At 59.0% G+C, this 12203-nt stretch overlaps 1 protein-coding gene across 3 annotated transcripts; it reads right to left on the minus strand.

Moving 5' to 3' along the window:
• Nucleotides 1-1295: 1295 nt before the first annotated feature.
• Naxd (NAD(P)HX dehydratase) lies at nt 1296-11924 on the minus strand. Of its 3 annotated transcripts, none has more exons than XM_090341880.1 (10): nt 11750-11924; nt 9994-10144; nt 8646-8691; nt 8149-8237; nt 6005-6113; nt 5033-5083; nt 4852-4956; nt 4323-4443; nt 3434-3554; nt 1296-2331 (listed from the first exon to the last, which is right to left on the minus strand). In XM_090341880.1, the coding sequence occupies exons 1-10, from the start codon at nt 11787-11789 to the stop codon at nt 2181-2183; spliced, it is 984 nt and encodes a 327-aa protein (XP_090198006.1). In that variant the 5' UTR covers nt 11790-11924; the 3' UTR covers nt 1296-2180. The 3 variants fall into 3 exon arrangements, with proteins under 3 accessions (XP_090198006.1, XP_090198007.1, XP_090198008.1); XM_090341881.1 differs by having other exon boundaries at nt 11626-11756; XM_090341882.1 differs by lacking the exons at nt 3434-3554; nt 11750-11924 and adding an exon at nt 11626-11743.
• Between the last annotated feature and the right edge of the window lie 279 nt (nt 11925-12203).

Here is a 12203-nt window from a genome sequence, read left to right on the forward strand (position 1 = left end):
CCCACTAGTGTCTTTCCAGAAGTGCCTGAAAGTGAGTTCTGGGTTACCAGCAGCCACAGGTGCCACACGCCCTGGGGTGGGCCCCACAGGCTGAAGCCAGGGCAGTGGAACTGGGCCACACGTGTGGTAGCTGCCCTGGCCAGGGACAGAAACAGCTTGCCACAGCACTGCCTGTCCTCACGGGACCAGGCTGCCATCCCACAGTGAGCTGGCTCAGACCAGCAAACAAAGGTGACCCCTGTGGCCTCACCTGGGCAGATGTTGAAGGAACAGGAGCTGGCATGGCCTCCTGGCTCCCCCAGCTGGCAGAACCTGGGCCGCCGGCTCTTCCTGATCCTTCCCCACCCCGCGTCTCTGGAGGACACACCTGTAGCCTGACTGAGGCTGTTAGCCAAACCTCATGGCCTGCAGGCACCTGGACTCGGCCACACAGGTCAGGGCACGGGGCTCAGAACTGCTCCCTGTGAGCTGGTGCGCTGGCTCTCGCCTGTCATCCTACTCAGGAGGCTGAGATCTGAGGACCAACGTTCAAAGCCAGCCCGGGCACAAAAGGACCTGAGACACAGACTTATCTCCAGCGGGAAGTGGGACTTGGCTCAAGGGTCGGGTGGTAGCCTTGAGCTGAAGAGCTCAGGGACAGTGCACAGGCCCAGAGCCTCAGCCCCATGACGCACCCAAAAAAACCCAACCCACCAAAAACCCCCTGCTACCTGTGAACTAAGAGGGAAGGTTCCCAGAGAACACCTTGAGACAGCTACATGGGGCGAGGCGACTGTCCCCGGGGCCTGTCCTGGGCCAGGCTGCTGCTTGTGAGTGTCCATGAGCTTCAAGAGACGCCTGTGATTAACTGTGCTAGAGTTATATAGCTGCCGCTGCTGGGCTCATATCACCCCTCCAAGGGAACCAGTCTGTATCTGTGCAAAACAAAACTGCCACAACACACTGCAGTTCTGGCTCTGATACCCCCTTCCCCCCCCACCCCCAGTCCTGGGCTCGAGCTCAGGGCCTGAGCACTGTCCTTGGACTTTCTCAAGGCTAGAGCTCTACCACTTGAGCCTCAGCACTACTTCTGGCTTTTTAATATGTATGTGGGACTGAGGAATCGAACCTGGGTTTTCACACATGCTAGGCAAGCACTCTACCACTAGGCCAAACTCCGGACCTTCTGATACCTCATCTTCGTTTAGGAAACTGAGAATCTCTTTACCATCTTCTTTCAACGTTCACTTTTTGCAGTGTTGATGATAGAAACCAAGAGCCTTTACTCATGCCAGGCAAGCTGTGGACCACCGGACTCCAGACCCAGAGTTTTATTGAGTGTTGATGAGGGCCGGCGTGGCAGCCTGGCTCTGCCTCGCCAGCCCTGGGCAGGACGTACGTATAATGCTCACAGCAGACATTCGTGGCACAATTCACAGGGAGAACAAAATCTGTCAATCAGACGGGAACCAGCAGCAAATGTGTATGGAAATGTGACAAGCTGGCTGGTTTAGACAGGCCAGCCATCTGGAGCAGTGTCTGAGTGATGGAGAACAGGAAGTCCTTCTGTGGCTGCTCTGCCTCCACCATGGAAAGAAGGTGATCAGAGGCTGCCAGGTCCACTGGAACCCAGAGTGGGCCACACATTCCTGGATACAACAAAGCCAGCCCTCTCCCTGCAAGGTCCAGTCTCCCACTCCCATGGCTGCATCAGGAGCTTCTGGCTCAGATGGGGACTGTCCTGCACTCTCCACCACCCTGGCCCCTCAGTCTTCTAGAAGGCTCCAGATTCCCAAGTGCACCTCTCATGAATTGTCAATGAACCCCACCAATACCCAGTCACCTCAGAAACCACACGAGGCCCTCTGGCAGCCTTGGGCAAGCAGACATTTGCGCAAAGGTGTCTAGCGCAGTGTGCCATGAGGACACGCAGAAGTGAACACCGAGGCGCCTCTGGCAGGGCAAGCCCAGGACAGCTGTGCTGCTGGAGTTTCCTTCCTACGGTCCTCGCCACCTTCCCTGCGGCTGCTGCTGAGAAGCTAAACACGTGAGGGAGACTGCTTAGGGTGGAAACATCTCCAACTGTATTTCAGCTTAGACACAGTGCTGTCAATTCTCCAGTCTCGACATCAGTCTGTGGTAGGGGTCAGACCCCTGTGGGAGCCTGTGCCCTGGCAGGTGGGCACAGACGGGCCTCGACATCAGGTCTCAAAGAGCTTGCTGAAGGCGGCTCCCACCTCCGCAATCATGTCGGTGGTGGTGGTGGAGCGGCCGTGCTTCTGGAAGGCCTGGTGATTGCATTGCCGGGTGAGTGTGCAGGCGCCCCAGGCGGCCACCAGGAGCGGGCTGGAGCTGGAGGGGAGAGGGTGAAGGGAGAGGCTGGAGCAGGCGGAGCTTCACAGCCCCCAACCGGCTGGGAGTTGGCCAGGCCCCTGGGGAAAGGCAGCTCTTAGCCAAGCCCAGCGCCAGCCAGCAGGTTTAGGCTGATCCTGAGTCCCTGCTGCATGGAAACAGCCTTGCTTCCCCGCAGCATCCTCTGCGCAGCACATGTGTCCATGCAGGTCAGGGAAACCTCAAGACTGCACCATGGTTCTCTTAGGCCATGACACGAACCTGACAACTTGGCACGCGTATCTGTCACACCCACAGCTCCCAGGCCTACGGGTCCACCCAGCACCTGAAGTTGGCCAGTGGTCTAGGTGTGTGTAGAAACGACCACTGCAGCCACGCCACACCAAGCAGCAGGCGAGGCCATCGAAGCTGGGCATCCCCCACCAGGCAGGGCCACGAAGAGGGACTGGCCAGCAGATGCCTGTGCAGCAGCTTTGGGCCTGAGACCCGAGACCGCCGTGAGAGTGGGAGCTGCCGGTCATCTTAGAACTCTGCCGCCTCTTTTTGTTTTGTTTAGTGTATCAGTCATGGGGCTTGAACTCTGGGTCAGGGCGTTGTCCCTGAGCTCTTCAGCACAAGGCCATGGCCCTACCCCTTGAGCAACAGTGCCACTTTCGGTTTTCTGGTGGTTAACTGGAGGTAAGAGTCTCATAGACTTCAGTGCCTGGGCTTTGAACCACGATCCTCAGATCTCAGCCTCCTGAGATCTGAGTAACTCAGCTTATAAGTGTGAACCACCAGGCCGGCTCTACTGCCTCTTAATCCCAGCACTGAAGAGGCTGAGACAAGACAATGGTGAGACTGAGGCCAGCATGGCTCCAAAGACCAGGTAAAATAGAATGGGAGAAGAGCACACCAAGGAGGCCCAGTGTGCAGACCAGCTGCCCTCAGCCTCTGAGCTGGGTCCTCAGTTCACAGAGGCCTCCGACCACAGTGTCCTGCACGGTGGCTGGAAGGCCCTGCCAGCTCATCTGGGGCATGTCAGGACGTTGCAGTGCAGCTGCAGGGAGGGTGCACAGTGAAGCAGGGGTGGCAGAACAGGGGAAGGAGGATGTGGCCATACCCGTGTGTCTTCTCAGGTCCAGCCAGGAGGGCCCAGTGCACCATGAGCCCCAGGGAGCCAGACAGGAGGTCGCCCTGGCCCCCGCACCTGCGGCTGCTGCCTTCCTGGCTGCAGGCGAGCACTGCAGAGAACAGAGTGCAATGAGCACACATGAGCATACGGGCATGCAGCATGGGGAGCATGCCCGCTTCGTCATCCCCACTCACTCAGGTGGCCGAGTGAGAGGTGCCATGGGGACAGCAGTGAGAACGCAGGCAGAACCCTGGCCCTGCCGGCATCCCCCCATACCTCCACGCCTGCCCCAACGCCACCCCTGACGTCTGGCAGAACCCCACTGCCAGGTGTTGCAGTTTTCCCTGCACCTGAGCTCAAGGTGCTGTCTTGTTGTATCCCGTGTTAGACAAGGCAGCCCCCTGCCCTGCCCCACCCCACAGCAGCCTCGCCTTGGGAGGTCTGTCCAGGACTGTCCTGCCTGCCTGCCCGCCCACCCCTGCACCTTCTTGGTCTCTGAATTCCAGGTCCCTGGTGGCGTCCACAGCCAGGCTGTGATTCCCAGGGAACTGCCCACCCACAGGCTGTGAAGACAGAGGCGGCACATTTCCACCTTAGCCATTTTTACAAAACAGAACACAAGTGACTTGTGTATGGACAGGTGTACGGCTGGAGCACTGTCCTGGCCTCCTGCAGTGGTGGCCATAGCTGCTTTCTAGATGTCATTTACAGGTCAACAAAGTATGCAGGCTCGGGCCGGGCAGCCAAGGACGCAGAGTAGTCTTTGGCCATGGCACCAGTGTGTCAGACAAGGCCTGAGAAGCTAAACCCATGAGAATACACAAGAGGTCCCCTGGGGCCAGTCTGCGGACACCACGCCGAGGGAAGCCCCACTCACCCTGCTGGCCGTTGGATATCAGGTCCTGCTCGCCCTTCTGGACCACCGTCACGTTCCCCAGGGCCCGGCTGAGCCGCAGGACAGACTCTCGGTGATCTCTGTCGTCCACAGGACCGCCCACCTGCAATGGACGATGATAAGAGGGACAGGCCAGCCTTCCGGGAGACAGTGAGAGCCCGGGCAGCAGGTCGACCCCGTGACCCCGCCACCGGCTCTCGGGCGCCCTCACTGTCTGCACAGCAAGTCTAGCTGGCTCGGGTGACTGCTCTCGCCTGACCTCCGCTGTCAAACCAGGCTTGTGCAAGCACAGCAACTCCAGTGCCCATGAGTGGCACTTAGGTGCGAGCGCCTGCTTCGGAGCACCCAGGGCAGGACAGGAGACACTGGGTGCAGGGAGCGCCCCTGTGGGGCGGCCTGGCGCAGGCGCTCCCCCTGCTACGTTCACCCAAGCAGAGGCACGTCAACCATGGAGGCTCTCATCTCACAGTCCAGGCTGAGGCCAAGCGGTGCCCGAGTCCACCTGACTCACCGCAGCTTCCCAGAGCCGGCTGAATTCCATCTTGTTGGGGGTGAGGATGGCCTTCTGGTAGCCATGGATGAGGGCTGGCTGCTGGGCAATCAGCCACAGGCCGTCCTGGGGAGAGCAGGGGAGACTAGCTGGCAGCCCGAGCCCCTGCGCTCGCTGTGCGGGCAGAGGAGAGGCCACTCACCGCGTCGATGACCACAGGGAGGCCTCTGGCCTTGGAGGCTTCCAGAATGCCCTGCCAGGAAGGAGAGCAGTGACCATCAGAGGAGCCGAGGGCTGACTCCAGAAGCACGTCCGCTTCCGTGTGCCCAGCACACCCGCGTCTCCTGAAGCACATGCTCCTGCGTCCAGTCGCTACGAAGGTTCACAGCACCTGTGTGCACGTCTTACAACCACCATACAGCGTTCTCTGTTCACAGATGTGAGGTCAATTCCAGCCCCCCACACCTCCTCATCTCAGAGCAGCAGTCCATAGGAGACTCTCACCCATGCCCTGGACGTGACAGCCCTGGCACAGCCTAATTTTCAGATTCCTGGAGAGATGAGACAAAGCACTGAAGAGCTGAGCTCAGAGGAGGGGTCCAGCCACAGCAAGAGCCAAGACTCCCAGCCTGGAGCTGAGTGGGTGCGGGGTGGAGGGAGGAAGACACGGGCACAGTACATGGTATAGGCTCTGCCATTAAAAAATAAGCGAAAATCAGGAAAGTTGAGCATCCTAGCAGGGAAGTTTCTAGAAGGAGTAGAATAAGCCACACAAAAACACCACTGTATGAGGCGGGGCCACAAGCACTGGTGGTGTGCGGCAGGACTTAACAGGGTCAGACAGCCCCAGCTGGAAGCAGAGCACCATGGGAGGGTGTGCCGCTAAGGAAGGCTAAGGCAGCACTCCTGCCCACACTCATTAGCAGGGTCAGCAGTCACCACCCAAACCCCAGCCCGGGAGCCTCCCTCCCTGCAGACCTACAGGCAATCCAGGGGCTCGTGGAGAGGAGACAAGTCTGGAAACAACCCCTTGTGATCGAGGTCAACTGCTGGTCAAGCAGGTGCCGGGCCAGCCCGGAGCCTGACAAAGCTCTGAGCCCCCACAATCTCACCTGTCCACCTGCCAGGCTCAGAGGGGGCCCCAAGAGTGTGCCTGCAGCGTGACCCCACTTACCTTGACGTTACTGAGCAGCAGGTCGTCTCTGCCGAGGCCTGGCCCGACCACGAGGGCATGGAGCCTGGGGAGCCACTTCTGCACCTCCTCCACCGCACTGAGGCTGTCCCTAGGGAGGAGAGGGGGGCTGTGTGACGTTGCATGGCAGCCTGCACGTCGTTGAACTGTCTCTCTTTTGGAGCACCAGAAGCAGGCACGGAGCCAGGGGCGGGCGCCAACTGGTAGGTGCGCTGTCCCAGGCGCTAGATGCCCTGTCCAAACCACTTCACTCTGAAAGTGTCACTTAGCTTCACAGAAGACACGTGCACCATGCCGGGCAATCTCCCAGCATCCACCCAAGATGGTCCCCACCAGAGAGCACGGGCCCGGCCACAACTCCAACAGCCCATTTCCCTGTGCCTTGTCCTTCCCTGCTCCACGCCCTCCTCCATCCCAGGCCGCACTCCACTCCACCTCTCCTGTCCCCCCTCTCCCCCCCCGCACCTGACTCTTGCTGACTCCCGAGCTTACAGGCCTAGAGCCACATGTGGAGGCTGAGGCAGCAGGATGGAAGGCTCCAGCCCAGCCCAGCCACCCAGACCTTGTCTCAACTAGCAGATAAACAATACGCTAGAACATGTCCTTAAGACTGGGAGCCACTGGCTCACGCCTGGAATCCTAGCTACTCAAGAGGCTGAGATCTGAGGATCGCGGTTCAAAGCCATCCCTGGAACAAAATGTAAGACTCTATTCTCCAATTAACTACCAGAAAACTGGAAGAGGCGTTGTGGCTCAAGCCTTGAGCTGAAGAGGTCAGGGACAGTGCTCAGGCCCAGAGTTAAGCCCTATGACTGACCAGAGGAAGGTGGAAGTGGTGCTGTGGTCCAAGTGGTAGAGTGCTTGAGCACAAAGAGGCTCAGGGCCAGTGCTCAGGCCCTGAGTTCAAGTTCCAGGACCAGCAAAAATAAAAGAATCCATCAAGACTAATTTCAAAATTATCTGGCCCTATCAATGGCCTGTGGCATTTGTATGGACAGACAGAAGCATCTCACACACCAACGGACTGGCCAGGAGAGTCCCAGCCCCCCGTCCTGGTGCTGCTGTCACCCCGGACAGGGCGCAGAGACACTCCAGGCTCCCACCCTGGCACCACTGTCACCCTACAGACAGGGCTCAGACACGTGCCAAGCCCTAGTGTTGCTGTCACTCCACAGACAAGGCCTGAAGATGCCCTGGGCTCCACTGTCACCTCACAGATGAGGTTCAGAGAGGCCCCTGCCCTGGCACTGCTGTCACCCCTAGAGGGGTCACTAGCACTCACCGACACCTCCCTGCACAGAGTCCGGCTCTGAGCCTCGAGCCCACTGCTGGGGCTGCTGTGCCCTCTGCCTCCACAGGGCTCAGGGTAAGATGCTGTCCTCAGTGACCCTAAGTGATCTGATCTGGACCACCACTAGAACCAGCAGGTGACTGGTGGTGCACCCTGCCTCCTTCCTGCTCCCACGCTCCTCCCAGCCAGGCTCCTCCAGGGGCCACTCCCCCACCTCGTCCCGTCTCCTGGCCAGCCAGCCCTGTCCACCTCACTCTTGCCTGTGCCTTCTAGCTATGTCCATCTCAGTGACCCGCAGGTGACCAGAATACCCCGGCTCCAAGTGGAGCCATTTCTCCACCAGGTCAACGCACGGCCTGCTCAGGCTGACACAACCTGAGGTTCATGTCTGGGATCTGGTCTGCTAGCCCGTCCTGGGGGCTGGGCCCCAGCCCCCACAGAATCGTGTCCCTCCTCCCCACAGAGAGCCTATGCCTCTTATCAATGACAGGCCTTACAACAGCCTCCTCCATGCATCCCAGGGCCCCAGCGCAGCCTATGGCCCCCTGTCGAAACCGGGTCCCACTCCCCCACAGAGCTGCCCAGGGCTCCAGTGCTGCAAACACAGGCCCAGCCCTTCTCCTGGGGATGCCGTGGCCTCACCAGGCGCCCGCTCCAGGCCTCTGTGCTCCCCACCCGAGGCTTTACGACACGGCTCAAGTGCCAGCGTCAAGAGCAGCGTTTCCAGTGCAGGGAGTGCAACCACACATCAACCTGACCAAGTCGAACAGCAAAGAGGGAGGGAGGGAGGGAGGTAGGGAGGGAGGGAGGGAGGGAGGACGTGCAGCCCACTCACAGGACTGGGTGGACAATCAGCTCCGGGCTATAGGACTTGATCACAGGCGCAGCCTCGCTGGCACAGAACACATGGGACAGGTCTGCACCCTGAGGAACAAGGCAAGAGGTCCACTGAGGGCAGCCAGGACGAACAGAGCACCCTGACAGACGAAGGCCAAGCACCCCAGCCCCCAGTGCTCCTGCCACGGAGATGCCACACTGCAGCCGGGAGGCTCTGGGGAAAGTGGAACAAGAAAATGTTGGGGACAAAGGCGGACTTCTACAACTCTCAGGGGTGTGGCCAGCTGTCTATGGGAAACTCCAGTTCAAAGCCACAGGTTGCTTATGTGAGGTACTTCAGGATTATTTTGGTTATGAAAAAAAGCAGCTTGCAATGCAATTCATGTTACATTGTTGCAGAATAGATGCTGGAATGATTAATGACTCATCTCTAGCAGACACATTTAGCCTACTCTTTAGCACAGGACCTCTAAGGAGGGACTGGGGCTGACTTACCGCCTTGAGAGCGGACATTGCTGCAAAATACGGGGCTCCGGTGTACCTGCAAAGATACGGGAGTCAAGAACTTGAGCAAGCAGGCACACCTGCACCAGGAGACCACAGGCTATCAACACAATACCACGTGAACAGCTAAGAACTGTAGACAGACGTGAGGTTACAGCAGGAACATCCAAGCTGGGAGAGAACTACAAAAGCCTCTTTCTCCAAGGCTGCCATTTGGGGGCCTGTGGCCTCCACACTAGGCAGGACAGAACAGAGCTGGTGGGTGGGGGAGGGGAAGAGGGAGGGGTTAGTGCTGGTGGGAGAGGGAGGACAGGGGAGGGGACAGTGCTGGAGGGAGAGGGAGGGGCAGTGCTGGTGGGAGAGGGGGGAGGGGAAGGAGGCAGTGCTGGTGGGAGAGGGAGGGGAAAGGGAGGGGCAGTACTGGTGGGAGAGGGAGAGGAGGGGTAGGGGCAGTGCTGGTGGGAGAAGAGGGGGAGGGAATGGGGAGGAGGTCAGGGGACCAGAGGCCTGGAGCAGAAGAACTTGCTCTCCAGGACCGAGGACAAAGCCACCAGGGCCATCAGGCCTCATGTCCCCATAGTATCGAAGTGCCAGTCTCTGGGTACAGGCCTCTAGTGAGGCCCTGGTATAGGTAGGGAGCTGGAAGGCTGGGTGGCTGGGCTGAGCACCACTTCCGGCAGAAGACAAATGCTGAGCACACAAAACAAAGAGCCACTGTCTCCACATGTGCCCTCGCCACAGCAGTCAACAAAAGGGCAACAGCCACAGCCCGGTTCGACCCCAGTGTGCACATACACAGGAGCCAGCCCAGCCCAGGCCCAGGTGCTTATGTGCCATGCACAGTAGGGAGCTGCGTCCCTACCACATGCCAGGACCTCGTCTGGGAGAGAACCTGGCTCGGAAGGGCAATGTTCGCCAGGAATTGTGAAAGCCAGATTAATGACAAAACACACAAATAAAAGAACCACCATGCGTGCATGCAGGCATGGTGAAGGGGAAATTTACAAGTCATCAGAGCTGCCGCTCACCTCTGAGAGGCACCATGAGAAATGACTGAAGTTGGACGGGTGGACGGCAGCAGGCAGGCACATGCAGACAGGTAAAAGGCTTTAGTTTTGTTTTTGCCAGTCCTGGGCTTGAGCTCAGGGCCTGGGCACTGTCCTCGGGCTTTCCTCCAGGCTAGAGCTCTGCCACTTGAGCCACAGCACCACTTCCAGCTTTTTTCTATGTATGTGGTACCCAGGAATCGAACCGGGGTCTTTGTGCCTGCTAGGCAAGCACTCACCCACTAGGCCAAACTCCCGGCCCCTAAACACCAACATTTTAAAGTGACACTCACTCTTGACAGCCTCCAACAACACCTATACGACCATCCTGCCCTTTGTGTTTCTTTGATGTTGGTGCTGGTACAATATTTCTCACCAACTGGAAGAAATTCTCCATGTCCTCTACCGACTGTGCTTTATGTAGTGAAAATGTTCTTTGTAAAGCTGAAAAACAGAAAAAATGAAGTTATTCAGAATGGTGAATCCTCATTCACATTATATTAAAGAGACTTAAAATATCCCACTTTCCAAAGCAGACTTAATAGAAATGTCAGTTTTCCCCAACGGAAAAGTTACAACCCTGGCTCTGATAACACTGTGTTCTGGTTTATTTGTAAAATGCATCAGGCTACTTGGTCTTCAGAAAGGACTAATTTTCAGAAGCCTACGGGGAATCACTTATTAAACTCTCATCTCAATTCCCTCTATTAGGTCTGTCTCTCTTCAAAACTGGGAAGCAAGCCTCCACTTGTGAGGTTCTATTGTTGCATTCAAAGTCTGACAGAGTCATTGTATTATTCCCAGTAGTACTTTCAACAATGGATATTAACTGAACCACCCTAAATAGTATCCTAAATATAGTACTTGTTAATGGGGCGAGACTGGCATGGAAGAACACTTTCATCATCTTGTTCCACGGCTGTTCTGTGAGCAGTGCTTCACTCCAGGCAGCCGCACCTACAATATCCTTAAAACTCAGGTGATTCTTGTTTCAGATGCCATACGTGTTGGTTTGAAAAAGTCTATAGTCAGTGGAAGACTTACTGAAAAGCTAGCTTGGAAAGAATTTCCAGGCCAGTCTAGGCAAAAAAACCCACAAGACCCTACCACAAAAGTATCTTAGGAAAAAAAATAAGGGGGGGGGGGTCTGGGGTTGGGGTGTGTGTGACTCCATGATAGATCGCCTGCCTAGCAAGTGGGAAGCTCTAAGTTCCAGCCCTAGACCACCCCCCTCCCCAAAGCATCTGTAACTGGCTGTAGCATTTTGTAATGGCACCTGCCATTCCCTGTGGGCCTGTGTCATTTTTCCAACACCTGACGGACCTGGCTGGCCTGGACAGGGTTGGCGACCTACTCTCTTCTTCTGCCTCCGCAGCAGGAGGCTCTGCTTCCCCACTGCACAGAGGAGGAGTCAGGGTCTCCATTCGGAGACCCACCCCCGGTTACCGCCACAGAAACTAGCACACAAGGCAAACCGCTTTGTTAGCACACGGTCCGAGGAAGTCAAGAACATTTCCCCACCGTCGATGGTGGAGCCAGAGCTGGCTTATTACGACACCATCTCCCGGTTAACTATGAACGCCAGAGCAAACAGGACAAAAAGCTGGGACGGGAAGCTGCCTGGAAGTGCAAGCGTGACCCCGGGCCCGCTCCCCAGACCTCGATCCCCCAGACCCCCGCTCCCCCGCTCCCCCGGGCCCCGCTCCCCAGACCCCCGCGCCCCAGACCCCGCTCCCCCGGGCCCCCGCTCCCCAGACCTCGATCCCCCGGGCCCCCGCTCCCCAGACCCCCGCGCCCCCGCTCCCCGGCCCCCGCTCCCCCACCCGGCCCCGCTCCCCAGACCCCCGCTCCTCGGCCCCCCGCTCCCCCACCCGGCCCCGCTTCCCCCGCCCCGCTCCCCGGCCCCCCGCCCGCCGCGGCCGTACCTGAGCGCAGCGGAGGCCCGTAGAGCGCGATCGCGGCCGAGAGCAGCGCCAGCGCGGCCGCCACGGCCACCGCGGCCCCACGCGCGCGCCCGGCCATCCGCGCCGCGGCGGGTCTCGAACTTACCTCGCTCGCAGACCCGGAAGGCTGCACCGCCGAGACCCATAGCATCCGGCGGCCTTCCGGCTTCCCGGCGGGCCCCGCGAGCCCCCCGGAAGCGCAGCCGCGAGGCCCTCCTTCCGCCGGAAGCTCGGCCGCGAGGCTCGCCCCTTCCTCCGGAAGTACATCCCTAGGCCCCTTGCCGCCGTCCCAGCCCCCGGCGCCGCCTCCTACATTACGGCCTCTCTTTTGGCTTTCCCTGCCACTCCCGCCCTGCCTCCCGTGGCCGTGCCTCCTAGCGTCCCGTCCGCGCTCGCCTCACCCTGAGTGAGGGCCGCTGGGCGCTCCCCCTGGGCACCTGCCGGAAGTGCAGCCATTAGGCCCGCCTTCCGGCATCCCGGCAATCCCTGTGGCACGGTCGGCCCCCCCCCCCCCCACAGGCCTTGGGCCTGCTTCCGGTTACCCGGCGGGCCCAGTGCCG

The sequence above is a fragment of the Megascapheus bottae genome, chromosome 11, assembly GCF_031878675.1.
Source record: "Megascapheus bottae isolate mThoBot1 chromosome 11, mThoBot2.hap1, whole genome shotgun sequence".
NCBI lineage: Eukaryota > Metazoa > Chordata > Mammalia > Rodentia > Geomyidae > Megascapheus > Megascapheus bottae.

What these genes read in the sequence shown, in the direction of transcription:
- Naxd (XM_090341881.1), bottom strand. Translation starts at nt 11,722, where the DNA reads ATGGCCGGGCGCGCGCGTGGGGCCGCGGTGGCCGTGGCGGCCGCGCTG. An exon ending in CGGGCCTCCGCTGCGCTCAG is followed by an intron (nt 10,145 to 11,625) that starts GTACGGCCGCGG and finishes TCTGTTTTTCAG; the next exon opens with CTTTACAAAGAACATTTTCA. An exon ending in GATATCCAACGGCCAGCAGG is followed by an intron (nt 3,555 to 4,322) that starts GTGAGTGGGGCT and finishes TGTTCTCTGCAG; the next exon opens with TGCTCGCCTGCAGCCAGGAA.